Source organism: Oncorhynchus keta, unplaced genomic scaffold, assembly GCF_023373465.1.
Source record: "Oncorhynchus keta strain PuntledgeMale-10-30-2019 unplaced genomic scaffold, Oket_V2 Un_contig_1189_pilon_pilon, whole genome shotgun sequence".
In the NCBI taxonomy this organism is placed as follows: Eukaryota; Metazoa; Chordata; class Actinopteri; order Salmoniformes; family Salmonidae; genus Oncorhynchus; species Oncorhynchus keta.
The window spans coordinates 186953-214567 of NW_026277673.1; the positions used below are offsets into that span (position 1 = coordinate 186953).

At 49.6% G+C, this 27615-nt stretch overlaps 3 protein-coding genes and 1 long non-coding RNA gene across 5 annotated transcripts in view; 3 read left to right on the forward strand and 1 right to left on the reverse strand.

The window, feature by feature from the left end:
* Positions 1–106: 106 nt before the first annotated feature.
* On the reverse strand, positions 107–2402 carry LOC127917730 (adhesion G protein-coupled receptor E1-like). Its single transcript, XM_052500749.1, has 6 exons — positions 2372–2402; positions 2240–2278; positions 1544–1921; positions 1090–1227; positions 604–753; positions 107–334 (listed from the first exon to the last, which is right to left on the reverse strand). The coding sequence occupies exons 1-6, from the start codon at positions 2400–2402 to the stop codon at positions 201–203; spliced, it is 870 nt and encodes a 289-aa protein (XP_052356709.1). The 3' UTR covers positions 107–200.
* Positions 2403–7670: 5268 nt separating this feature from the next.
* LOC118382167 (general transcription factor IIF subunit 1-like) overlaps positions 7671–27615 on the forward strand; it is a 42224-nt gene continuing 22279 nt past the window's right edge. The window contains 9 exon segments of the mRNA XM_052500747.1: positions 7671–7868; positions 8129–8203; positions 9486–9532; positions 10423–10495; positions 14648–14685; positions 14687–14772; positions 14775–14838; positions 15043–15213; positions 15391–15599. Coding sequence (XP_052356707.1) covers positions 8192–8203; positions 9486–9532; positions 10423–10495; positions 14648–14685; positions 14687–14772; positions 14775–14838; positions 15043–15213; positions 15391–15599 — 700 coding nt within the window. The 5' untranslated portion in view covers positions 7671–7868; positions 8129–8191.
* Positions 16407–27281, forward strand: LOC127917728 (dentin sialophosphoprotein-like). Its single transcript, XM_052500746.1, has 4 exons — positions 16407–16608; positions 20005–20164; positions 21395–21502; positions 26142–27281. Exons 1-4 carry the CDS (start codon positions 16582–16584, stop codon positions 27164–27166), a joined length of 1320 nt encoding a protein of 439 aa, XP_052356706.1. The 5' UTR covers positions 16407–16581; the 3' UTR covers positions 27167–27281.
* On the forward strand, positions 16986–19333 carry LOC127917729 (uncharacterized). Of its 2 annotated transcripts, none has more exons than XR_008097647.1 (3): positions 16986–17299; positions 18602–18655; positions 19144–19333. It is a non-coding gene; the product is annotated as an uncharacterized LOC127917729 (long non-coding RNA). The 2 variants fall into 2 exon arrangements; XR_008097648.1 differs by lacking the exon at positions 18602–18655 and adding an exon at positions 18985–19092.

The window sequence follows — 27615 nt, forward strand, 5'->3', positions numbered from 1 at the left end:
ATGCTACCATGAGTTCTTCCACCTCTTTTAGGAAGCACTGTAAATCAGCGTAAGTTAGATGTAATGATGCAATACACATGACTGTTGTTATCCATTCAATATGTTCATGTTTTACCGGTCCCTATCTAGATAAATGGTTTATATGGAAATATTTAAAAGGTTTAGTCAGATTTATCACAGAAAGCTCGTGTTAGTGCTGTTCAGAGACCTTGGCAGTCGAAGGGTCCGTCAGGCTTGTATCCATTGTAACAGGTGCAGGTGTAATTTCCTGGTGTGTTTGTACATTTACCAAAACCACCACAAACCTTCTCAATCTCCACACACTCATTCACATCTGGGGGGACATAGATTTAATATGCCAATATTTACAAAGTTCCACAAATCAAAGCACACAAAACTAGACAGCGTTCAGCAATTTTATTTTCTGTTTAAAAAACATCTTGCAGCAGACAGCAGACAGCAGACAAATTCACACATATATATTCACAGAGTTAAAAACAGCAAAACATGCAAGTATGTCGTTCATAGCAGCCCTGAAATTCAGACTCTGATCTCATGTTATTGATATGATTGGTGCAGTAGATGTATGAATGGGAAACATACCTGTGCAGGGGTTGCGGGTTGGGTTGAGTGCCAAGGCTGGGTCTGAGGGTACAAACCCCTCAAGACAGCTACAGTTGTAGACTCCTGGTAAATTAATACAGTTGGAATGTGGACCGCAGAGATTAGCGGTCTCCTCACACTCATTGATATCTGTTGGGGAGGGTTAGGACAGAGTTAGAGGCCATCTTCTACATCAAGGTTGGAAAAATACTGCCCCGGGCTGCTAGTCAATTCAATGCAGCTCGCAGTGGATTGTTTTCTAAGAAATACTTAGAATAACACATCTGCCATTTCTGAATCCTGATGTGGCTCTTGAGCCAAAAAGTGTGCCTACCCCTAGTCCTGTGCGACAGACAGACAGACAGACAGACAGACAGACAGACAGACAGACAGAGACAGACACAGACAGACTGATCAAACACTGTCTAAACTGATTTAACTGATAAAATCAGACAGCCCATTACATAGCTACTACGGCACTTCTACCTTGGCAACCGTAGGATTCGTTTGTGGGTAGATGTTTTGGAGGTATCTTGTATCCAGAGACACATTGACAGCCTCCAGTTTTGGTTGTACTACACTCTGCAAGGGGACCGCAGGAGTCTGCCACACAGTTCCTATGGTCTGAACAGAGAGAACAGACACACAGTCTACTTTAACAGTCTACTATTTTAGCTTGGAACAATGGGACAAGAGCAGGTTCACTTCAAGTCAGATATAATGTCTCTGTGACCTTAACAGATTGACTGCTTCATAAACAAGTAGCTTGCTTTCTGATTTACTACTCTTTTACTATACACCAATCCATCAATTAAACTTCAGATAAAGTACATTTTAACAGCTCAATATACTTAAGAGCTAAATAGACAATAAAATGTGTTTGGGAGGAGTACTGTACAAGTCAAATAAAAAGCAGGGGATTTCTCAACTCGCTACTCACATGTCACATAACCCATGTAGTTGATTGGGTGGTTGTTCATCTGCCTGTACACATAGAATCCTCCAGAAGAGCAGTAGATCACTTGAATAGCTACATTGTAATTACAGCAGGAACCTATGTTTGCACACGCGTTGCCCGTAGTTGGAGTCTCAGACTCAGACTGAGGATGTGTAAAGGTCAGATGGATGGGATAATATACCCCGCTGTAATAGAGTGGAGCACATTGTGGAATGACGGTGTCCCCTCCGATCCCGATGTAGCGAACCCATATGTTTGTTCGCTGTATGTCGGTATTGATGGGGTAGCCGGGGATAGAGGAAGAGCTGAAGACATAGTTACGTCGAGGCTCATTCAGGGCCATGTAGCCATCACAGGAACCTGGGTGGAAGAAGAAGACAATAGAGCCCCAATGCCAGGGTTTAGCTATGGGCCCACTGTTCCATCATCAGGAGAAACTGGAAACATTGCCCTACGATGAGTTACTTCTGTACTGTTAAACCTCCTACCACATATCAGAACTCATAATCAAACCGATCACATAGAATACAAATAAGGACATGCAGGGGTTATTTAAAGATCTTCCCACAGAGCATAGACATCAATTCAACGTCTATTCCACATTGGTTAAATGTAATTTCATTGAAATGACATGGGAACAATGTTGATTCAACCAGTCTGTGCCCAGTGGGTACTTACCATTAGGATAAGAGGCAGTCCCAATGATGAACAGAGAACCTGAAAGGAAGGAGAAGACACAAAGTCAAGGGCAGACAGTAATACTAGATGGTGATCATTTGGGATAAAATAATGAAATATCAGTTCACTCACCCAGGAGTAGAGACAGAGAACAGTAGCTCATCCTGACAGATCCCTCTTCCAGGGCTGAATACATTGAATACCTTCACCCTGTCTAACCCATACGTGCATCCCAAGAGAAACATCTCAATTTGCACACCATCCAAAACTCTGTTATCAGAAGGTTTGAGACTTATGCAAATGATCTTTTTTAGGTTTGGATACAAACCTCCATCTTAACAAAACAAAGTGAGGGAGACGGTGGCTGAGGTCAGAAGCTACTCTTTCACTGATGGCATGGAGGGGGAAGAGGGGGATGTCATCCATTTTGAGGCCTGCTCTGTGGTAAATGCTTAAGTAGCATAACACAGCCTCAGACAATTACAATAGGCAACTCAAATTGGCTTTGCAATTCAGAAGCCTAATAAGGATTTTCTTGTAATCTCTGGAAATATCCAACCATCAAGACTAGGCCTATAGCCTAGAGATGTTATGCTTGTGGTGTGGCTTCACCACAGATCAGATCTGGTCGTTGTTAGCCTACTGTAATTGAAATGCATCTTAAAAAATGATGACCTATCCCAGTAGCCCACTTGGCCCTTATAGCCTACATGGCAAAATATAACTACATATGAATGTTGGACAATCAACGAACAGGCCTATATGGTGAAGTGAGTGCTACAGGCTCCTCACACCACCAATATGCTGTCATTCACACAAGGGTTATTACAGATGGGATGGAGGCAACGATGAGTATAAACCTTAGATTAATCCCAGGGGCTGGTTTGAAGCCACTATGCAGCCATGTTTGTGCTCCTCCACCGTTGTAAAAAGGTTTTTGGAAGATATACTGTAGAAATGCATTTATTAATGTATACATTTGTTTTTGGCAAGTATATTCTATTACGGACACCCTAATGCATATTTTAAATTACATTATGTGAACTGAACATACTGTATATATATAAAAAATATATATATAAAAAAATATTTTTTCCTTGAAGTAAAACATTTTGAGAGCACTAATGTTACTGTCTCCACTACAACAACAAAATACATTTAATTACTGTAGAATTCCATTCATTCCTATGGAGGACACCTCTTTCTGAGGCGTGGCTTCATAGCCTATCATTGGCCAATACATAGCATCAGCAATCTAGGGTTTATATACGTCATTGCATGGAATCATGTGCCCTCTGCCTTGTTAAATAGATACATGGTGCTCCATACCCATTACAGCCTGGCTAATTGAAAGCAAGGAATTTTTCTACTAACCTGTTCTTGTCGATACTTTCTTTGTTCTGATTTGGTTAAAAGTCTATATTATAAATGTTTGTGTCCAGTTGCAGGTGGTTCTCCAAAAGTTAGAGAATATTCAGAAATATATTAAACCATGTATTGTATTAAGTGAGAAATGCTTATTGCATGTGTGTAGATCTTTGTTTTGGTAGCACTGTGTGACGTGCTGTCATCTACAACCTGTAGCTATAATCTAATAAATATCTGAGCACTTCAACCTGCCTTGCCTCTTGTTGAGTGTCTGTCCGTATGACTGCTAAGGTCTTTCTACAGAATACTTGAAGCTTAATTCAAATTTGCGGCAAGATAAAAGAGGTGCTCATAAAAGATTTGTGCCTATCACAGGTCCTTACGTTATGTTTTAATTCAGGTGAGGAGTTTACACAATTTACAATTTGTCAAATAAAATCACAGATTCTCAAAGTTTTGGATACTGTGAAAAACCCTTGTTGCCACTTAGACTCTCAGGTTTCAGAATGACAAGTGTGTGCACGTCAGGGCAGTGTTTATTAAACAAAGAATGTCTGTTAACATTGCTGCTGAGCTTGAAGACAGACAGGGATAAACCTTGACTTCTATCTCACCTGTTGACTCATGATGTTTCTCAGAGAACACACCTGAAGGGGACTGAGGGGGTTGGGGAAGCCTTTTTAGTTGATTTCCCTTACATACAGAATATTACACTGAACTGTTAATGCTGTTCTCTGTCTCAGTATGCATTTCTCTGATTGTTTTTCTTTTTTCAAGTGGTTTCTCACAGGTACAGGAAATGATTCAATGTGAAATGCAAATACTACAACTGAATGAATATAACTGAATGAATATGATTTCAATGTTATACCAGTACCTATAACTCCCTTCTGAACAAATGATAATCTTATTAAAAAGTTGGTCATACAAAACAGGGATAAAACCATGCTGATGGAGCGATACTGTGGATGGACTTGACAGAACAAAGACAGAAAGAAGAAGTAGAACCTAGAAATAAGTCAAATAGTGCGTCATTTCTCACTGTTTTGCCTGTGCTGTCAATTTGTCTTGTAAAGCTGGGCATGCTCTGTTGCATCTGATGATCTCTATGTAAATACAGCACGCTGACAAGACAAATGGAAAATAAAGAAACCAAGAACAAAAACAGGTTTTTCAACTCCCTGTGTTCATGTGAATAGGATTTGAGAAGGTAAATCGCAGCTGTCTTTGTGCAAACCTGGTTTTATTTGTAAATGTATTTTCCACCATTATCTGCAGTCCTCTCTCAACATGCTTTCAGGGGTTCAGGGTGGTTCATTTGAGTGATGAGGGAGGCCAAAGCAAAGATTCTATGTAAAGCCCACTTATGTCAATTCTCTGAGTCTTCATTTGTATAGTAGTCTATAATGTTTTTGTTTATTTGCTTCTTGATATTTCTGTAATAGTTGTAATAATTGCAACAAAAAAAATGTAGTTCGATGAGCATTTCCCAGTCCAGGGGCCTCATTTATCAAAGGTGCATGCACACAAAAAGACTCTAAACCTAAGGTGCATTCAGGTCACTTGAATGTTTGCTAAGTTGCAGAACGGTTTGTACTGAATGACATATTTACCCAAAACGTTCTTTCTTGTATGTAATTGAACAGACTTTGAGGTACTTTTGCTCCTGTTTGGTGGGTGTGGCGAGGTGTGGCTTGAAACAAGGAGTGACCTATTTAAAGGGCATTGGGCATGCTGACTGCGTTCCCCAATCCACAACCCAACTCCACACAGTTTTTCAACTGGTTGTTTAGTACAGCACCGTTTCTGTTCAATGAAACATTCCAGAATGTAAAGACTTACTGAACGCAGCCCTTGTGTATGCCAGTGTTCCTGCAAAAGTTGGTATTTATCAATTATGAACTTGACAGGAAAGTATATTTTTTTCCACAGTCCACATACTCTCAGATCATGCGTATGCACAACTTCTAGTGTATTGCAAGCAAATATTGTTATTTTGAGAGAAATGTTTAAAAAAATGTATGCAGATGAATTATAATAATGGTAGTTTAATCTAAACATTATAGTGTAGGCCTAGTGATAAAACAGATGCATTTGCTGTTGGTAAGGAGATCACAAGGCAGCATGTGGCTTATGTGCTTATTTTACTTGTATTATATACTCCTAAATCATAATCATATTGCAGGACGTCTCTCCTTTACTGACATGACTGACTTATTCCCACGACACAACAAATATTAGCCTAACATTTATCCATCACTCATTTAATAGCCAAACTTCCTTGAAAATAAATAGCTAGACAGGTAGCCTATTTAAAATATTTGACAGTTTAGGCTACAGTAGGCCAATTGCAGTGCAATTTGAGCACAACATCATAGCCTATTTAAATGTGGAGCCAATACCAAGGGAGGAGATAGAAACACAATAATCTATTGATAAAAAAAATAATCCGGGCTGCTCAAATTAGTATGATATGTTACGTTTGGCATGGTATGTATTAGTTTGTGGATGTCCATCATATGTTACTCATTACAATTCGTATAATTTATGTTACGAACTACAATTTGTATGATATGTTGCGAATTACAATTCGTTGTGGCTAATGATAGCTAGATGGTTAACTTTAGCTAGGCTATGGGTTAGGGGTTTAGGTTAGTGTTAAGGTTAGGGTTAAGGGTTAGGTTAAAGGGTTAAGGTTAGGGGAAGGGGAAGGGTTAGCTAACATGCAAAGTTGCTAAAAAAGTAGTATGCAGTTGCAAAGTTGCTAATTAACTAAAATGCCAAATGGTGTTTGTGATGAGATTCGAACACGCACCTTTGTGTTGTTAGACAATCACATTAATTCAAACACGCAACCTTTGGGTTGCTAGACAATCGAGTTATACACCCATCCATCCATCCATCCACCCCAACCAACCACCCCCCTTTAGTTTTGCCTTAAGTAACCTTCTGTCTTATGTAACCACACCACACCAAACGTAACATATTATATTAATTGAATATCCCAGATTTTTTACTATATTATGTCTAGTCTTTGAGACCAGGTTGAAATATTGTACAGGTTGTAAATATTTGTATTTTCCGTGGAAGTTTGCTGTAGCATTGTTCAAATAGACAATCAAACTCGCAAAATGTGCTGCCAGTGTTTGGCACTTGCTGTAAGCGGCATGCATTTTTTGTTAGAAAAGGTCACTGCAAAAGATAAAAACATTACACCAACTACTTTAGATAAATGTCATCTAATTTGCCATTGCATTATCTTTTAGAAACTTTCATAGCATCTTCAACATCTCCAAATCATACAGCAAGTGAGGGTGTTTTTGTACCATAAAAGGTGAATGGAGTGCGTTTTATAGGCAGGGTTGTAACACTCCTTCACAAGTGCACAAATATAGTATGGCTGTAATTTATCAAAGAAAATGTGTATATATTGCCCGATACAGTTTGATAAATAAAAATAATTTGTTGGTAAATAACTGAGTCTTGACAAATTTGCAGCAAGGTAGAACCACAGCAGATGTTCTCTCAACAGTTGTCAACCAGATGTTTTCAATCATTAATCTTCACCAAGGATTTAAAGTAATTGTACAGTGAAAATCTCACTTTTAAAAGTCAATTTCTGTTAACTTGTACGCAAATAATGTTGACCCGTTATACTCGTACTTGTGGCCAACGCATTAATTGGAGGAAAAAAAACACTTCAAAAATCACACCTCAAACTTTTATCTCAAACACTGTTTACAATATGCTTGCTATTTCCTCACAGAGCATGATGTCATCTAACTGCAATACTTATACTTTTTAGAAGGAATTGTAATGAATTATAGGTCATATTTCGTAGATAACTGGAAACAATGGACAGTTGTTTTAATAATAGGATATTCTTTGGTTTCGCGGCACGAGCCTATGGCACCATATCTACTAAGAACTAAGTGCTGTTTGAATTTGTTTTCCGGCCGACCATTATTCTTGACGGAACGGTTGGCGGAAAGCAGCAGGACTTGTCATGTGTTAGTGTTATTTTAGATCCTTAGTATGTCCCTACCGAAATAAAGGAAAAGGTTTATGGTTAGGTTGGGTAGGGACGTCCAAAGGATACCAGATAGTACTAACCCAAGACAAATATTTAACTAACGACTGCATGAGTAACGTTAGCTACCAGATATTAAGTGCTAGATACATTCTAATATGAACTGTTATCCATGACTTACGTTTGATTACCTATAAAGAAACATATTTTTGATTCGCACATTTTGAAGAGGTATGTTGACTGGGTCAATATATTTCTTGAGTGTCTTAGCCTACTGGTAACTAGCTACAGACTAACGTACAGTAAGTAGTAACTTAGCTCTATCAGAGGAAGAAGCGAAGCCTTTAATATCCAAAATATATGGTTCTATAGCTAACGTTCGTACATAAATGACCACATTTCTGCATATGCTGAGACCGAAGTCAGTTAAGCACGTCCTATAGTGTTCTATCTTGCTATGAACTGAAAAAAATGTCGTTATACTTCAACAGGTGATCACTTACAGGTGACTGCTTGACTAAGAATAGGGGCATACTGCCTCTATACAGTCGACAATGGCGTCATTGGTAAGTATTGGATGTATGGTTTACTTGTAGGGTCAACATGACGGTATCAGTCTACTGCTCAACACATTTGCTTCATCTGTTGCTTGCTTATCTCATTGTCAGGCTTGCTGGGCATTAATATGGAGATGGTCCTCCCTTTACTGCTATAGCAGCCTCCACTGTTCTGGGAAAGCTTTCCACTAGATGTTCGAACATTGCTGCAGGGATTTGCTTCCATTCTGAATTCAGCCACTAAAACATTAGTGAGGTCGGACATTGATGTTGGGCATTTAGGCCTGGCTCTCAGTCGTCATTCCAATTCATCCAAAAGGTGTTCCTTGAGGTTGAGGTCAGGGCTCTGTGCAGGCCAGTCAAGTTCTTCCACCGATCTCGACAAACTATTTCTGTATGGACCTTGATTTGTACACGGGGGCATTGTCATGCTGAAACAGGAAAGGGCCTTCCCCAAACTGTTGCCACAAAGTTTGAAGCACAGAATCGTCTAGAATGTCAATGTCTGCTGTAGCGTTAAGATTCCCTTTACCGAAACTAAGGAGCCTGAACATGAAAAACAGCCCCAGACCATTATTCCTCCTCCATCAAACTTTACAGTCTGCACTATGCATTGGGGCAGGAAGTGTTCTCCTGGCATCCGCCAAACTCAGATTCGTCCTTTAGACTGCCAAATGGTGAAATGTGATTCATCACTCCAGAGAACGCATTTCCACTGCTCCAGAGTCCAATGGAGGCAAGCTTCACATCACTTTAGCCGATGCTTGGCATTGTGATTTTAGGCTTATGTGCGGCTGCTCGGCCGTGGAAACACATTACATGAAGCTCCTGACAAACAGTTCTTGTACTACGTTGCTTCCAGAGGCAGTTTGGAACTTGGTAGTGAGTGTTGCAACTGAGGACAGACGATTTATACGGGCTTCAGCACTCGGCGGTCCCGTTCTGTGAGCTTGTGTGGCCTACCACTGTGCGGCTGATCCGTTGTTGCTCCTAAATGTTTCCACTTCACAATAACAGCAGTTAGAGTTGACCGGGGCAGCTCGAACAGCATACATTTTACGAACTGACTAGTTGGAAAGGTGGCATCCTTTGAAGGATTTAAAAATCACTGAGCTCTTCACTAAGGGCATTCTACTGCCAATGTTTGTCTATTGAGATTGCATGTCTGTGTGCTCAATTTTTATACACCTGCCAGCAACGAGTGTGGCTGAAATAGCCGAATCCACTCATTTGAAGGGGTGTCCACTTAACGTTTGTATATGTAGTGTAGCAAACTGTGTGTTTTTTACAGGGTGGTAGCAGTTCCTCTTCTACAGAGTACATAGTCCGGGTCCCCAAGTAAGTACTATCCAAGGCCTACAGCCATTGGGTTCTCATTTAACATTTGACCACAGCAGGGCCAATGTGTACAACATTCCCGACTCTCTGTCTAACCGTTAATAATCATTGCTTGCAATACGGTTTTGGAAACCTCACTCTACTTTCAAATCACCCCAAAATAATTTTCCAAGTACAAAAGACACTTAACGTGCATCATTTTAACACGGATTCCCACAGAGTTTTTTTTTTTGCGTTGCACATTTACCTGAACTATCTGAATTACGACACTTCCTGAGCTAATGGAAATGCGGGAGTGAACACACAAAAAAAAACATCTCAAACAAAAACCTCAGGTGATAAAACAGCTAACTTTCCCTAAGTGTATCTTCTGTATGTGTAGTGTTCCAAGCAGGACATACAATTTACTTTTTGGTTCACCAGCCATTGTGTCATGTAGATTTAAAAAATCTACCAGCCACTCAGATCTTTACATTACAGTATTAATCTAAAATATATTTTTTAAATAATTCCCTCCTCAATCTACATACAATGGTTTATAATGACAAAGCGAAAACAGGTATTTAGACATTTTTGCACATTTTATAAAAAAATTATAAATAGATCCCTTATTTACATAAGTATTCGGAGCCTTTGCTATGAGACCCTAAAATTGAGCTCCGTTGCATCCTGTTTCCATTGATCATCCTTGAGATGTTTTTACAACTTGATTGAAGTCCACCTGTGGTAAATTCAATTGATTTGACATGATTTGGAAAGGCACACACCTGTCTATGTAAGGTCTGTGGAAAAAGTCAAGAGGTCTGAATACTTTCGAATGCACTGTACATGATGTGGTATCTACATGAATCATGACATGGCTTACACCACTAACCTGTGTGTGTGTGTAGGAACACCAGTAAGAAGTACAGCATCATGGCCTTTAACTCTGGGGACAAAGTAAATTGCTCCTCCTGGACCCAGGTATGCAGGCCAACTCTCTGGGAAACTCCCTCTCATTACAACTTTCCTCAATAGGCTACTAGAACACTCAATGATTCTCTCTCCCTGTCTGTCTCTCCTTTGTTCTCTCTCCCTGTCTGTCTCTCCTTCGTTCTCTCCCCCTCCCCGTCTCTCTCTCTCCCCCTCTCTCTCTCTCTCTCCCTCCCCGTCTCTCTCTCTCTCTCCTCCCCGTCTCTCTCTCCCTCCCTCTCTCTCTCTCTCTCTCCCCTCCCCCCTCTCTCTCTCTCCCCTCCCTGTCTCTCTCTCTCCCCTCCCCCGTCTCTCTCTCTCTCTTCCGCCCCGTCTCTCTCGCTCTCCCCCTCCCCGTCTCTCTCTCCCCCCCCCCGTCTCTCTCCCTCCCCGTCTCTCTCTCCCTCCCCGTCTCTCTCTCTCTCCTCCCCTCTCTCTCCCTCCCCGTCTCTCTCTCCCTCCCCTCGTCTCTCTCTCCCCCCCCGTCTCTCTCTCTCCCCCCGCCTCTCTCTCCCCTCCCCGTCTCTCTCTCCTCCCCTCCCCGTCTCTCTCTCCCCTCCCCGTCCTCTCTCTCTCCCCTCCCCGTCTCTCTCTCTCCCTCTTCTGCCTCTCTCTCTCTCCCCCTCCCCGTCTCTCTCCCTCCCCGTCTCTCTCTCCTCCCTCCCCGTCTCTCTCTCTCCCTCCCCGTCTCTCTCCCCCCGTCTCTCTCTCCTCCCCGTCTCTCTCTCTCCCTCCCTCGTCTCTCTCTCTCCTCCCCGTCTGTCTCTCTCTCCTCCCCGTCTGTCTCTCTCTCCCCTCCCGATCTCTCTCTCTCTCTCCCTCCCCGTCTCTCTCTCTCTCTCCCTCCCCCTCTCTCTCTCTTCCGCCCCGTCTCTCTCGCTCTCCCCCTCCCTGTCTCTCTCCCTCCCCGTCTCTCTCTCTCTCCCTCCCCATCTCTCTCTCTCCCCTCCCCGTCTCTCTCCCTCCCCGTCTCTCTCTCCCCGCCCCGTCTCTCTCCCCCCTCCGTCTCTCTCTCCCTCCCCGTCTCTCTCTCCCTCCTCCCCTCTCTCTCCTCCCCTCCCCTCCCTCTCTCTCTCTCCCCTCCCCGTCTCTCTCTCTCTCCCCTCCTCCCCGTCTCTCTCTCTCCCCTCCCCGTCTCTCTCCCTCTCCCCCCCTCTCTCCCCTCCCCTCTCCTCCTCTCTCTCTGCCCCCTCTCTCTCTCTCTCCCTCCCCTCTCTCTCTCTCCTCTCTCCCCTCTCCCTCTCTCTCTCTCCCTCCCCCCTCTCTCCCCCGTCTCTCTCTCTCTCCCTCCCCGTCTCTCTCTCTCCCCTCCCTCTCTCTCCCTCCCCATCTCTCTCTCTCTCCCCTCCCCGTCTCTCCCCCGTCTCCTCTCTCTCCCTCCCCTCTCTCTCTCTCTCCCTCCCTCGTCTCTCTCTCCCTCCCCTCTCTCTCTCTCTCCCCCCTCTCTCTCTCCCTCCCCGTCTCTCTCTCTCTCCTCCCCCTCTCTCTCTCTCCCCCTCTCTCTCTCTCTCTCCTCCTCCCTCGTCTCTCTCTCTTCCTCCCCTCCGTCTCTCTCTCTCTTCCTCCCGTCTCTCTCTCTCTCTTCCTCCCCTCCCCTTCTCTCTTCCTCTCTTCCCCCCGTCTCTCTCTCTCTCCCCTCCCCTCTTCTCTCTCCCTCCCCCCTCCTCTCTCCTCCCCTCCCGTCTCCTCTCTCTCTCCCCCCTGCCTCTCTCTCTCTCCCTCCCCCGTCTCCTCTCTCTCTCCCTCCCCTGCCTCTCTCTCTCTCTCTCTCCCTCCTCTCGTCTCCTCCTCTCTCCCTCCCTCTCTCTCTCTCCTCCCTCTCCCTCTCTCTCTCCCTCCCTCGTCTTCTCTCTCTCTCTCTCCCTCCCTCCCTCTCTCTCTCTCTCTCTCTCCCTCTCCTCCCTCTCTCTCTCTCCCTCCCCGTCTCTCCCTCCTCTCCTCCCCGTCCTCTCCTCCTCCCTCCCCTCTCTCCTCCTCCCCTCTCTCTCTCTCTCTCTCTCCTCCCTCCCCTCTCTCTCTCCTCCCCTCCCCTCTCCTCCCTCCTCTCCCTCCTCCTCTCTCTCTCCCCCCTCTCTCTCTCTCTCCTCCCCGTCTCTCTCTCCCTCCCCCTCGTCTCTCTCCTCCCCCCGTCTCTCTCCTCCCTCGTCTCTCTCCCTCCCCGTCTCTCCCTCCCCGCCTCCCTCTCTCTCCCTCCCCTCGTCTCTCTCTCTCTCTCCCCTCCCCGTCTCTCTCTCTCTCCCTCCCCGTCTCTCTCTCTCTCCTCCCCCGTCTCTCTCTCTCCCCCTCCCCTCGTCTCTCTCTCTCTCCCCTCTCTCCCTCTCTCTCTCTCTCCCTCCCCCTCTCTCTCCCTCTCCTCCCCCGTCTCTCTCTCTCTCCCCTCCCCTCGTCCTCTCTCTCCCCCCCTCCCCGTCTCTCTCTCTCTCCCCTCCCTCGTCCTCCTCTCTCTCTCCCCTCCCCGTCCTTCTCTCTCTCCCTCCCTCCTCTCTCTCTCTCCTCCTCCCCTCTCTCTCTCTCTCTCCCTCCCCGTCTGCCTCTCTCTCTCTCTCCCTCCCCTCCCTCGTCTCTCTCTCTCCCTCTCCTCTCTCCCTCCCTCTCTCTCTCTCTCTCCCCTCCCTCGTCCTCTCTCTCTCCTCCCCCTCCTCTCTCTCCTCCCTCCCCTCTCTCTCCCTCCTCCCTCTCTCTCCCCTCCCCTCCCTCTCTCTCTCTCCTCTCCCTCTCCTCTCTCTCTCCCCCCTCCCCGTCTCGTCTCTCTCTCTCCCCTCCCCCTCCTCTCTCCTCCCCGCTCTCTCTCTCCCTCTCTCTCTCTCCCTCTCCTCCCCTCCTCTCTCTCTCTCTCCTCCCCTCCCTCTCTCTCCCTCCTCTCTCTCTCTCTCTCCCCTCCCCTTCTCTCTCTCTCTCTCTCCCCCTCCCCTCTCTCTCTCTCTCTCCCCTCCCCGTCTCTCTCTCTCTCCCCTCCCCGTCTCCTCTCTCTCTCCTCCCTCCCCGTCTCTCTCCCCTCTCTCTCTCTCCTCCCCCGTCTCTCTCTCTCTCTCCCTCCCCGTCTCTCTCTCTCTCCCTCCGTCTCTCTCTCCTCTCCCTCCCCTCTCTCTCTCTCTCCCCTCCCCTCCTTCTCTCTCTCTCCCTCCCCGTCTCTCTCTCTCTCTCCCCCCTCCCTCGTCTCTCTCTCTCTCCTCTCCCCCTCCCCTCTCTCTCTCTCTCCCCTCCCCTCCCCTCTCTCTCTCTCTCCCCCTCCCCTCTCTCTCTCTCTCTCTCCCCTCCCCGTCTCTCTCTCTCTCCCTCCCCTCCCTCTCTCTCTCTCTCCCTCCCCTCCCCTCTCTTCTCTCTCTCCCCTCCCCGTCTCTCTCTCTCTCCCTCCCTCCCTCTCTCTCTCCCCTCCCCGTCTCTCTCTCTCTCTCCCCTCCCCTCCTCTCTCTCTCTCTCCCCCTCCCCGTCTCTCTCTCTCTCCCCTCCCCGTCTCTCTCTCTCTCTCTCCCCCTCCCCTCTCCCTCCCCTCCCTCTCTCCCTCTCTCCCCTCCCCTCTCTCTCTCTCCTCTCCCTCCCCTCTCCTCTCTCTCCCCTCCCGTCTCTCTCTCTCTCCCTCCCTCCCCTCTCTCCCCCTCCCCCTCTCTCTCTCTCCCCTCCCCCTCCCTCTCCTCTCTCTCCCCTCCCTCCCCTCCTCCTCTCTCTCTCTCTCCCCCTCCCCGTCTCTCTCTCTCTCCCTCCCCGTCTCTCTCTCTCTCTCCTCCCCGTCTCTCTCTCTCTCCCCTCCCCCTCTCTCTCTCTCTCCCCTCCCTCTCCCTCCTCTCTCCCCTCTCTCTCCCCTCTCTCTCTCTCTCTCCCCTCCCCCTCTCTCTCTCTCTCTCTCTCCCCTCCCCGTCTCTCTCTCTCCCTCCCCTCCCCTCCCCTCCTCTCTCTCTCTCTCCCTCCCCGTCTCTCTCTCTCCCCCTCCCCCCGTCCTCTCTCTCTCCTCCGTCTCTCTCTCTCTCTCCTCCCCCCTCTCTCTCTCCCTCCTCTCTCTCTCCCTCCCCCCGTCTCTCTCTCCCTGTCCCCCTCGTCTCTCTCTCCTTCCTCTCCTCCCCTTCTATTATTTATATTACCTTCTACACTTCATCTCCCTACTCTGCTCCCGTTGTCCCATCCGTCTCACGCTCTGTCTTCTCTCCTCCCTCCTTTCCCCTCCCCCAGGCTCGTATGGAGCGGGACATGAGTAACAGGAGGATGTATGGTGGAGGAGACTGAGGAGGGGGCGGCAGGCAGTGAGTTTGGGAAGAAGCAGAGGGAGGAGGCACGCAGGAAGAAGTTTGGAATCGTCACCAGGAGTTCAAGGTGGAGGACCAACCCTGGATCCTCAAGGTCAACGGCAAGGCAGGGAAGAGGTGAGGCAGACAAACACACACACAATGGCAAGGCAGGGAGGAGGTAGGCTACACACAGGCCTTGAGCTTACCTTTACTTAGCTCTGGTTCTCTCACAAATACTTACCAAGCCATCCTTTGTCTTTCTGTCGATCCGAGGGCAAGGAGGAACTCCCATAGAGCCTGAACTATCCTTTTATATCAACATGTTTCTCTCTGTTTCAGGTTCAAGGGTACGAAGAAAGGGGGCATAACGGAGAATGCGTCCTACTACATCTTTACCCAGTGTCCCGACGGGGCCTTTGAGGCCTTCCCCGTCAACGGTTGGTACAACTTCGTGCCCCAGGCCAAACACCGCACGCTGACCGCCGAGGAGGCAGAGGAGGAGTGGGGCAGGTGAGGAGAGGGTGAAGTGGAGGGGAGACAGGTGTGGGGGAGAGAGACAGGAGAAGGGGAAATACTGAGGGGAAGAATAAAGATAGGGGGTGCAAATTCACCCCTCAGGTAAAAACACTAGGGGGTAGATGTGGGGGAACGTACTGGGGTACACACTACTTCTCCCCCCCCTCTCAGGAGGAACAAGGTGGTGAACCACTTCAGCATCATGCTCCAGAGGCGCCTGCGGGAGCAGGAGAGAGGGCCGGACGATGATGACGAGGAAGGCGAGAAGGGGGGGAAGAAGAAAAAGAAGAAGGGAGGAAGAGGAGGGGACCTGCGCATCCATGACCTGGAGGATGACCTGGAGCTGAGCAGTGATGAGAGCGACAGCAGTGGAGGAGAAGGTGAGGAGAGAGGAGAGCTGAGCAGTGATGAGAGAGACAGCAGTGGAGGAGAAGGAGAGGAGAGCTGAGCAGTGATGAGAGAGACAGCAGTGGAGGAGAAGGTGAGGAGAGAAGAGAGCTGAGCAGTGATGAGAGCGACAGCAGTGGGGGAGAAGGTGAGGAGAAGAGAGTTGAGCAGTGATGAGAGAGACAGCAGCGGAGGAGAAGGTAAGGAGAGAAGAGAGCTGAGCAGTGATGAGAGAGACAGCAGTGGGGGAGAAGGTAAGGAGAGAAGAGAGCTGAGCAGTGATGAGAGAGACAGCAGTGGGGGAGAAGGTAAGGAGAGGAGAGCTGAGCAGTGATGAGAGAGACAGCAGCGGAGGAGAAGGTAAGGAGAGAAGAGAGCTGAGCAGTGATGCGAGAGACAGCAGTGGAGGAGAAGGTAAGGAGAGAAGAGAGCTGAGCAGTGATGCGAGAGACAGCAGTGGAGGAGTAGGTGAGGAGAGGAGAGCTGAGCAGTGATGAGAGAGACAGCAGTGGAGGAGAAGGTAAGGAGAGAAGAGAGCTGATAGTGATGAGAGGGACAGCAGTGGAGGAGAAGGTAAGGAGAGAAGAGAGCTGAGCAGTGATGAGAGAGACAGCAGTGGAGGAGAAGGTAAGGAGAGAAGAGAGCTGAGCAGTGATGCTCAGAGACAGCAGTGGAGGAGAAGGTGAGGAGAGGAGAGCGGAGCAGTGATGAGAGAGACAGCAGTGGAGGAGAAGGTGAGGAGAGAAGAGAGCTGAGCAGTGATGAGAGAGACAGCAGTGGAGGAGAAGGTGAGGAGAGAAGAGAGCTGAGCAGTGATGAGAGAGACAGCAGCAGAGGAGAAGGTGAGGAGAGAAGAGAGCTGAGCAGTGATGAGAGAGACAGCAGTGGAGGAGAAGGTAAGGAGAGAAGAGAGCTGAGCAGTGATGCGAGAGACAGCAGTGGAGGAGTAGGTGAGGAGAGGAGAGCTGAGCAGTGATGAGAGAGACAGCAGCAGAGGAGAAGGTGAGGAGAGGAGAGCTGAGCAGTGATGAGAGAGACAGCAGTGGAGGAGAAGGTAAGGAGAGAAGAGAGTTGAGCAGTGATGAGAGAGACAGCAGCAGAGGAGAAGGTGAGGAGAGAAGAGAGCTGAGCAGTGATGAGAGAGACAGCAGCAGAGGAGAAGGTAAGGAGAGAAGAGAGCTGAGCAGTGATGCGAGAGACAGCAGTGGAGGAGTAGGAGATGAGAGCTGAGCAGTGATGAGAGAGACAGCAGTGGAGGAGAAGGTAAGGAGAGAAGAGAGCTGAGCAGTGATGAGAGAGACAGCAGTGGAGGAGAAGGTAAGGAGAGAAGAGAGCTGAGCAGTGATGCGAGAGACAGCAGTGGAGGAGAAGGAGGAGAGAAGAGAGCTGAGCAGTGATGAGAGAGACAGCAGTGGAGGAGAAGGTGAGGAGAGAAGAGAGCTGAGCAGTGATGAGAGAGACAGCAGTGGAGGAGAAGGTGAGGAGAGAAGAGAGCTGAGCAGTGATGAGAGAGACAGAAGTGGAGGAGAAGGTGAGGAGAGAAGAGAGTTGAGCAGTGATGAGAGAGACAGCAGCAGAGGAGAAGGTGAGGAGAGAAGAGAGTTGAGCAGTGATGAGAGAGACAGCAGCTGAGGAGAAGGTAAGGAGAGAAGAGAGCTGAGCAGTGATGAGAGAGACAGCAGTGGAGGAGAAGGTGAGGAGAGAAGAGAGTTGAGTGATGAGAGAGACAGCAGCTGAGGAGAAGGTAAGGAGAGAAGAGAGTGGAGTAGTGATGAGAGAGACAGCAGTGGAGGAGAAGGTAAGGAGAGGAGAGGAGAGAAGAGAGCTGAGCAGTGATGAGAGAGACAGCAGTGGAGGAGAAGGTAAGGAGAGAGAGGAGAGAAGAGAGCTGAGCTGAGAGAGACTGCAGTGGAGAGAATGAGGAGAGGAGAGCGGAGTAGTGATGAGAGAGACAGCAGTGGAGGAGAAGGTAAGGAGAGAAGAGAGCTGAGCAGTGATGGACAGCAGTGGAGGAGTAGGTGAGAAGAGAAGAGAGCTGAGCAGTGATGAGAGAGACAGCAGTAGAGGAGAAGGTGGAAGAGAAGAGAGCGGAGTAGTGATGAGAGAGAGCAGTGGAGGAGAAGGTAAGGAGAGGCAGAGGAGAGAAGAGAGCTGAGCAGTGATGAGAGACTGCAGTGGAGGAGAAGGTGAGGAGAGAAGAGAGGATGAGAGAGACAGCAGTGGAGGAGAAGGTAAGAGAGAAGAGAGCTGAGCAGTGATGAGAGAGACAGCAGTGGAGGAGAAGGTGAGAAGAGAAGAGAGAGCAGTGATGAGAGAGACAGCAGTAGAGGAGAAGGTGAGAAGAGTAGTGATGAGAGAGACACAGTGGAGGAGAAGGTAAGAGAGAAGAGAGCTGAGGTGAAAGAGACAAGGGAGAGGAGAGAGTGATGAGAGAGACAGCAGTGGAGGAGAAGGTAAGGAGAGAAGAGAGCAGTGATGAGCAGTGATGAGTGAGAGACAGCAGTGGAGGAGAAGGTAAGGAGAGAAGAGAGCTGAGCAGTGATGAGAGAGACAGCTGAGAAGGTGAGGAGAGAAGAGAGCTGAGCAGTGATGAGAGAGACAGGTGGAGGAGAAGGTGAGAGAAGAGAGTTGAGCAGTGATGAGAGAGACAGCAGGGAGCAGTGAGAGAGAGAGAGAGTTGAGCGAGATGATGAGAGAGACAGCAGCTGAGGAGAAGGTAAGGAGAGAAGAGAGCTGAGCAGTGATGAGAGAGACAGCAGTGGAGGAGAAGGTGAGAGAAGAGAGTTGAGCAGTGATGAGAGGGATGAGAGACATCCATGGAGGAGAAGGACCTGAGAGGAGAGAAGAGAGCTGAGCAGTGATGAGAGAGACAGCAGTGGAGGAGAAGGTGAGGAGAGAGAAGAGAGCTGAGCAGTGATGAGAGAGACTGCAGTGGAGGAGAAGGTGAGGAGAGGAGAGCTGAGCAGTGATGAGAGAGACAGCAGTGGAGGAGAAGGTGAGGAGAGAAGAGAGTTGAGCAGTGATGAGAGAGACAGCAGCAGAGGAGAAGGTGAGGAGAGAAGAGAGCTGAGCAGTGATGAGAGAGACAGCAGCAGAGGAGAAGGTAAGGAGAGAAGAGAGCTGAGCAGTGATGAGAGAGACAGCAGTGGGAGGAGAAGGTGAGGAGAGAAGAGAGCTGAGCAGTGATGAGAGAGACAGCAGTGGGAGGAGAAGGTAAGGAGAGAAGAGAGCTGAGCAGTGATGAGAGAGACAGCAGTGGAGGAGAAGGTAAGGAGAGAAGAGAGCTGGGAGCAGTGATGCGAGAGACAGCAGTGGAGGAGAAGGTAAGGAGAGAAGAGAGCTGGAGCAGTGATGAGAGAGACAGCAGTGGAGGAGAAGGTGAGGAGAGAAGAGAGCTGAGCAGTGATGAGAGAGACAGCAGTGGAGGAGAAGGTGAGGAGAGAAGAGAGCTGAGCAGTGATGAGAGAGACAGAAGTGGAGGAGAAGGTGAGGAGAGAAGAGAGTTGAGAGATGAGAGAGACAGCAGCAGAGGAGAAGGTGAGGAGAGAAGAGAGTTGAGCAGTGATGAGAGAGACAGCAGCTGAGGAGAAGGTAAGGAGAGAAGAGAGCTGAGCAGTGATGAGAGAGACAGCAGTGGAGGAGAAGGTGAGGAGAGAAGAGAGTTGAGCAGTGATGAGAGAGACAGCAGCTGAGGAGAAGGTAAGGAGAGAAGAGAGTGGAGCAGTGATGAGAGAGACAGCAGTGGAGGAGAAGGTAAGGAGAGGAGAGGAGAGAAGAGAGCTGAGCAGTGATGAGAGAGACAGCAGTGGAGGAGAAGGGTAAGGAGAGGAGAGGAGAGAAGAGAGCTGAGCAGATGAGAGAGACTGGTGGAGGAGAAGGTGAGAGAGGAGAGCGGAGTAGTGATGAGAGAGACAGCAGTGGAGGAGAAGGTAAGGAGAGAAGAGAGCTGAGCAGTGATGAGAGACAGCAGTGGAGGAGTAGGTGAGAAGAGAAGAGAGCTGAGCAGTGATGAGAGAGACAGCAGTAGAGGAGAAGGTGAGAAGAGAAGAGAGCGGAGTAGTGATGAGAGAGAGAGCAGTGGAGGAGAAGGCAGAGGAGAGGAGAGGAGAGAAGAGAGCTGAGCAGTGATGAGAGAGACAGCAGTGGAGGAGAAGGTGAGGAGAGAAGAAGAGAGTGATGAGAGAGACAGTGAGAAGGTGAGAGAAGAGAGCAGCAGTGATGAGAGCGACAGGTGGAGGTGAGAAGAGAAGAGAGCTGAGCAGTGATGAGAGAGACAGCAGTAGAGGAGAAGGTGAGAAGAGAAGAGAGCGGAGTAGTGATGAGAGAGACAGCAGTGGAGGAGAAGGTAAGGAGAGAAGAGAGCTGAGCAGTGATGGAGAGACAGCAGTGGAGGAGTAGGTGAGGAGAGGAGAGCTGAGCAGTGATGAGAGAGACAGCAGTGGAGGAGAAGGTAAGGAGAGAAGAGAGCTGAGCAGTGATGAGAGAGACAGCAGTGGAGGAGAAGGTAAGGAGAGAAGAGAGCTGAGCAGTGATGCGAGAGACAGCAGTGGAGGAGAAGGTAAGGAGAGAAGAGAGCTGAGCAGTGATGAGAGAGACAGCAGTGGAGGAGAAGGTGAGGAGAGAAGAGAGCTGATGAGAGAGACAGCAGTGGAGGAGAATGAGAGAGACAGCAGTGATGAGAGAGAAGAAGTGGAGGAGAAGGTGAGGAGAGAAAGAGAGCAGTGATGAGCAGTGAGGAGAAGGTAAGGAGAGAAGAGAGACAGAAGACAGCAGTGGAGGAGAAGGTGAGGAGAGGAGAGAAGAGAGTTGAGCAGTGATGAGAGAGACAGCAGCAGAGGAGAAGGTGAGGAGAGAAGAGAGTTGAGCAGTGATGAGAGAGACAGCAGCTGAGGAGAAGGTAAGGAGAGAAGAGAGCTGAGCAGTGATGAGAGAGACAGCAGTGGAGGAGAAGGTGAGGAGAGAAGAGAGTTGAGCAGTGATGAGAGAGACAGCAGCTGAGGAGAAGGTAAGGAGAGAAGAGAGTGGAGTAGTGATGAGAGAGACAGCAGTGGAGGAGAAGGTAAGGAGAGGAGAGGAGAGAAGAGAGCTGAGCAGTGATGAGAGAGACAGCAGTGGAGGAGAAGGTAAGGAGAGGAGAGGAGAGAAGAGAGCTGAGCAGTGATGAGAGAGACTGCAGTGGAGGAGAAGGTGAGGAGAGGAGAGCGGAGTAGTGATGAGAGAGACAGCAGTGGAGGAGAAGGTAAGGAGAGAAGAGAGCTGAGCAGTGATGAGAGAGACAGCAGTGGAGGAGTAGGTGAGAAGAGAAGAGAGCTGAGCAGTGATGAGAGAGACAGCAGTAGAGGAGAAGGTGAGAAGAGAAGAGAGCGGAGTAGTGATGAGAGAGAGCAGTGGAGGAGAAGGTAAGGAGAGGAGAGGAGAGAAGAGAGCTGAGCAGTGATGAGAGAGACTGCAGTGGAGGAGAAGGTGAGGAGAGAAGAGAGCGGAGTAGTGATGAGAGAGACAGCAGTGGAGGAGAAGGTAAGGAGAGAAGAGAGCTGAGCAGTGATGAGAGCGACAGCAGTGGAGGAGTAGGTGAGAAGAGAAGAGAGCTGAGCAGTGATGAGAGAGACAGCAGTAGAGGAGAAGGTGAGAAGAGAAGAGAGCGGAGTAGTGATGAGAGAGACAGCAGTGGAGGAGAAGGTAAGGAGAGAAGAGAGCTGAGCAGTGATGCGAGAGACAGCAGGAGGGGAGGAGTGGGTGAGGAGAGGAGAGCTGAGCAGTGATGAGAGAGACAGCAGTGGAGGAGAAGGTAAGGAGAGAAGAGAGCTGAGCAGTGATGAGAGAGACAGCAGTGGAGGAGAAGGTAAGGAGAGAAGAGAGCTGAGCAGTGATGCGAGAGACAGCAGTGGAGGAGAAGGTAAGGAGAGAAGAGAGCTGAGCAGTGATGAGAGAGACAGCAGTGGAGGAGAAGGTGAGGAGAGAAGAGAGCTGAGCAGTGATGAGAGAGACAGCAGTGGAGGAGAAGGTGAGGAGAGAAGAGAGCTGAGCAGTGATGAGAGAGACAGAAGTGGAGGAGAAGGTGAGGAGAGAAGAGAGTTGAGCAGTGATGAGAGAGACAGCAGCAGAGGAGAAGGTGAGGAGAGAAGAGAGTTGAGCAGTGATGAGAGAGACAGCAGCTGAGGAGAAGGTAAGGAGAGAAGAGAGCTGAGCAGTGATGAAGAGACAGCAGTGGAGGAGAAGGTGAGGAGAGAAGAGAGTTGAGCAGTGATGAGAGAGACAGCAGCTGAGGAGAAGGTAAGGAGAGAAGAGAGCTGGAGCAGTGATGAGAGAGACAGCAGTGGAGGAGAAGGTAAGGAGAGGAGAGAAGAGAGCTGAGCAGTGATGAGAGAGACAGCAGTGGAGGAGAAGGTAAGGAGAGGAGAGGAGAGAAGAGAGCTGAGCAGTGATGAGAGAGACTGCAGGAGGAGAAGGTGAGGAGAGGAGAGATGGAGTAGTGATGAGAGAGACAGCAGTGGAGGAGAAGGTAAGGAGAGAAGAGAGCTGAGCAGTGATGAGAGAGACAGCAGTGGAGGAGTAGGTGAGAAGAGAAGAGAGCTGAGCAGTGATGAGAGAGACAGCAGTAGAGGAGAAGGTGAGAAGAGAAGAGAGCGGAGTAGTGATGAGAGAGAGCAGTGGAGGAGAAGGTAAGGAGAGGAGAGGAGAGAAGAGAGCTGAGCAGTGATGAGAGAGACTGCAGTGGAGGAGAAGGTGAGGAGAGAAGAGAGCGGAGTAGTGATGAGAGAGACAGCAGTGGAGGAGAAGGTAAGGAGAGAAGAGAGCTGAGCAGTGATGAGAGCGACAGCAGTGGAGGAGTAGGTGAGAAGAGAAGAGAGCTGAGCAGTGATGAGAGAGACAGCATAGAGGAGAAGGTGAGAAGAGAAGAGGGTTGAGCAGTGATGAGAGAGACAGCAGCGGAGGAGAAGGTGAGGAGAGAAGAGAGCTGAGCAGTGATGAGAGAGACAGCAGTGGGGGGAGAAGGTAAGGAGAGGAGAGCTGAGCAGTGATGAGAGAGACAGCAGCGGAGGAGAAGGTAAGGAGAGAAGAGAGCTGAGCAGTGATGAGAGAGACAGCAGTGGGGGAGAAGGTAAGAGAGAAGAGAGCTGAGCAGTGATGAGAGAGACAGCAGTGGGGGAGAAGGTAAGGAGAGGAGAGCTGAGCAGTGATGAGAGAGACAGCAGCGGAGGAGAAGGTAAGGAGAGAAGAGAGCTGAGCAGTGATGAGAGAGACAGCAGTGGGGGAGAAGGTAAGGAGAGAAGAGAGCTGAGCAGTGATGAGAGAGACAGCAGTGGGGGAGAAGGTAAGGAGAGGAGAGCTGAGCAGTGATGAGAGAGACAGCAGCAGAGGAGAAGGTGAGGAGAGAAGAGAGCTGAGCAGTGATGAGAGAGACAGCAGCAGAGGAGAAGGTAAGGAGAGAAGAGAGTTGAGCAGTGATGAGAGAGACAGCAGCAGAGGAGAAGGTGAGGAGAGAAGAGAGCTGAGCAGTGATGAGAGAGACAGCAGCAGAGGAGAAGGTGAGGAGAGAAGAGAGCTGAGCAGTGATGAGAGAGACAGCAGTGGAGGAGAAGGTAAGGAGAGAAGAGAGCTGAGCAGTGATGCGAGAGACAGCAGTGGAGGAGTAGGTGAGGAGAGGAGAGCTGAGCAGTGATGAGAGAGACAGCAGCAGAGGAGAAGGTGAGGAGAGGAGAGCTGAGCAGTGATGAGAGAGACAGCAGTGGAGGAGAAGGTAAGGAGAGAAGAGAGTTGAGCAGTGATGAGAGAGACAGCAGCAGAGGAGAAGGTGAGAGAGAAGAGAGCTGAGCAATGATGCGAGAGACAGCAGGAGGAGAAGGTAAGGAGAGAAGAGAGCTGAGCAGTGATGCGAGAGACAGCAGTGGAGGAGTAGGTGAGAGAGGAGAGCTGAGCAGTGATGAGAGAGACAGCTGGAGGAGAAGGTAAGGAGAGTAGAGAGCTGAGCAGTGATGAGAGAGACAGCAGTGGAGGAGAAGGTAAGGAGAGAAGAGAGCTGAGCAGTGATGAGAGAGACAGCAGTGGAGGAGAAGGTGAGGAGAGAAGAGAGCTGAGCAGTGATGAGAGAGACAGCAGTGGAGGAGAAGGTGAGGAGAGAAGAGAGCTGAGCAGTGATGAGAGAGACAGAAGTGGAGGAGAAGGTGAGGAGAGAAGAGAGTTGAGCAGTGATGAGAGAGACAGCAGCAGAGGAGAAGGTGAGGAGAGAAGAGAGTTGAGCAGTGATGAGAGAGACAGCAGCTGAGGAGAAGGTAAGGAGAGAAGAGAGCTGAGCAGTGATGAGAGAGACAGCAGTGGAGGAGAAGGTGAGGAGAGAAGAGAGTTGAGCAGTGATGAGAGAGACAGCAGCTGAGGAGAAGGTAAGGAGAGAAGAGAGTGGAGTAGTGATGAGAGAGACAGCAGTGGAGGAGAAGGTAAGGAGAGGAGAGAAGAGAGCTGAGCAGTGATGAGAGAGACAGCAGTGGAGGAGAAGGAGAGGTGAGGAGAGGAGAGCGGAGTAGTGATGAGAGAGACAGCAGTGGAGGAGAAGGTAAGGAGAGAAGAGAGCTGAGCAGTGATGCGAGAGACAGCAGTGGAGGAGTAGGTGAGGAGAGAAGAGAGCTGAGCAGTGATGAGAGAGACAGCAGTGGAGGAGGAGGAGAGGAGAGGAGAGCTGAGCAGTGATGAGAGAGACAGCAGCAGAGGAGAAGGTGAGGAGAGGAGAGCTGAGCAGTGATGAGAGAGACAGCAGTGGAGGAGAAGGTAAGGAGAGAAGAGAGTTGAGCAGTGATGAGAGAGACAGCAGCAGAGGAGAAGGTGAGGAGAGAAGAGAGCTGAGCAGTGATGCGAGAGACAGCAGTGGAGGAGAAGGTAAGGAGAGAAGAGAGCTGAGCAGTGATGCGAGAGACAGCAGTGGAGGAGTAGGTGAGGAGAGGAGAGCTGAGCAGTGATGAGAGAGACAGCAGTGGAGGAGAAGGTAAGGAGAGAAGAGAGCTGAGCAGTGATGAGAGAGACAGCAGTGGAGGAGAAGGTAAGGAGAGAAGAGAGCTGAGCAGTGATGAGAGAGACAGCAGTGGAGGAGAAGGTGAGGAGAGAAGAGAGCTGAGCAGTGATGAGAGAGACAGCAGTGGAGGAGAAGGTGAGGAGAGAAGAGAGCTGAGCAGTGATGAGAGAGACAGAAGTGGAGGAGAAGGTGAGGAGAGAAGAGAGTTGAGCAGTGATGAGAGAGACAGCAGCAGAGGAGAAGGTGAGGAGAGAAGAGAGTTGAGCAGTGATGAGAGAGACAGCAGCTGAGGAGAAGGTAAGGAGAGAAGAGAGCTGAGCAGTGATGAGAGAGACAGCAGTGGAGGAGAAGGTGAGGAGAGAAGAGAGTTGAGCAGTGATGAGAGAGACAGCAGCTGAGGAGAAGGTAAGGAGAGAAGAGAGTGGAGTAGTGATGAGAGAGACAGCAGTGGAGGAGAAGGTAAGGAGAGGAGAGGAGAGAAGAGAGCTGAGCAGTGATGAGAGAGACAGCAGTGGAGGAGAAGGTAAGGAGAGGAGAGGAGAGAAGAGAGCTGAGCAGTGATGAGAGAGACTGCAGTGGAGGAGAAGGTGAGGAGAGGAGATGGAGTAGTGATGAGAGAGACAGCAGTGGAGGAGAAGGTAAGGAGAGAAGAGAGCTGAGCAGTGATGAGAGAGACAGCAGTGGAGGAGTAGGTGAGAAGAGAAGAGAGCTGAGCAGTGATGAGAGAGACAGCAGTAGAGGAGAAGGTGAGAAGAGAAGAGAGCGGAGTAGTGATGAGAGAGAGCAGTGGAGGAGAAGGTAAGGAGAGGAGAGGAGAGAAGAGAGCTGAGCAGTGATGAGAGAGACTGCAGTGGAGGAGAAGGTAAGGAGAGGAGAGGAGAGAAGAGAGCTGAGCAGTGATGAGAGAGACAGCAGTGGAGGAGAAGGTAAGGAGAGGTGAGGAGAGAAGAGAGCTGAGCAGTGATGAGAGAGACAGCAGTGGGGGAGAAGGTGAGGAGAGAAGAGAGCTGAGCAGTGATGAGAGCGACAGCAGTGGAGGAGTAGGTGAGAAGAGAAGAGAGCTGAGCAGTGATGAGAGAGACCGCAGTAGAGGAGAAGGTGAGAAGAGAAGAGAGCGGAGTAGTGATGAGAGAGACAGCAGTGGAGGAGAAGGTGAGGAGAGGAGAGCTGAGCAGTGATGAGAGAGACAGCAGTGGAGGAGAAGGTGAGGAGAGAAGAGAGCTGAGCAGTGATGAGAGAGACAGCAGTGGGAGGAGAAGGTGAGGAGAGAAGAGAGCGGAGTAGTGATGAGAGAGACAGCAGTGGAGGAGTAGGTGAGAAGAGAAGAGAGCGGAGTAGTGATGAGAGAGACAGCAGTGGAGGAGAAGGTGAGGAGAGAAGAGAGCTGAGCAGTGATGAGAGAGACAGCAGTGGAGGAGGAGGAGGAGGAGGAGAGAAGAGAGCTGAGCAGTGATGAGAGACAGCAGTGGAGGAGAAGGTGAGAAGAGAAGAGAGCTGAGCAGTGATGAGAGAGACAGCAGTGGAGGAGAAGGTAAGGAGAGAAGAGAGCTGAGCAGTGATGAGAGAGACAGCAGTGGAGGAGAAGGTAAGGAGAGAAGAGAGCTGAGTAGTGATGAGAGGGACAGCAGTGGAGGAGAAGGTGAGGAGAGAAGAGAGCTGAGCAGTGATGAGAGAGACAGCAGTGGAGGAGAAGGTAAGGAGAGAAGAGAGCTGAGCAGTGATGAGAGAGACAGCAGTGGAGGAGAAGGTAAGGAGAGAAGAGAGCTGAGTAGTGATGAGAGGGACAGCAGTGGAGGAGAAGGTGAGGAGAGAAGAGAGCTGAGCAGTGATGAGAGAGACAGCAGTGGAGGAGAAGGTAAGGAGAGAAGAGAGCTGAGCAGTGATGAGAGAGACAGCAGCAGAGGAGAAGGTGAGGAGAGAAGAGAGCTGAGCAGTGATGAGACAGACAGCAGTGGAGGAGAAGGTAAGGAGAGAAGAGAGCTGAGCAGTGATGAGAGAGACAGCAGTGGAGGAGAAGGTAAGGAGAGAAGAGAGCTGAGTAGTGATGAGAGGGACAGCAGTGGAGGAGAAGGTGAGGAGAGAAGAGAGCTGAGCAGTGATGAGAGAGACAGCAGTGGAGGAGAAGGTAAGGAGAGAAGAGAGCTGAGCAGTGATGAGAGAGACAGCAGCAGAGGAGAAGGTGAGGAGAGAAGAGAGCTGAGCAGTGATGAGACAGACAGCAGTGGAGGAGAAGGTAAGGAGAGAAGAGAGCTGAGCAGTGATGAGAGAGACAGCAGTGGAGGAGGTGAGGAGAGAAGAGAGCTGAGCAGTGATGAGAGAGACAGCAGTGGAGGAGAAGGTAAGGAGAGAAGAGAGCTGAGCAGTGATGAGAGAGACAGCAGTGGAGGAGAAGGTAAGGAGAGAAGAGAGCTGAGCAGTGATGCGAGAGACAGCAGTGGAGGAGTAGGTGAGAAGAGAAGAGAGCTGAGCAGTGATGAGAGAGACAGCAGTAGAGGAGAAGGTGAGAAGAGAAGAGAGCGGAGTAGTGATGAGAGAGAGCAGTGGAGGAGAAGGTAAGGAGAGGAGAGGAGAGAAGAGAGCTGAGCAGTGATGAGAGAGACTGCAGTGGAGGAGAAGGTGAGGAGAGAAGAGAGCGGAGTAGTGATGAGAGAGACAGCAGTGGAGGAGAAGGTAAGGAGAGAAGAGAGCTGAGCAGTGATGAGAGCGACAGCAGTGGAGGAGTAGGTGAGAAGAGAAGAGAGCTGAGCAGTGATGAGAGAGACAGCAGTAGAGGAGAAGGTGAGAAGAGAAGAGAGCGGAGTAGTGATGAGAGAGACAGCAGTGGAGGAGAAGGTAAGGAGAGAAGAGAGCTGAGCAGTGATGCGAGAGACAGCAGTGGAGGAGTAGGTGAGGAGAGGAGAGCTGAGCAGTGATGAGAGAGACAGCAGTGGAGGAGAAGGTAAGGAGAGAAGAGAGCTGAGCAGTGATGAGAGAGACAGCAGTGGAGGAGAAGGTAAGGAGAGAAG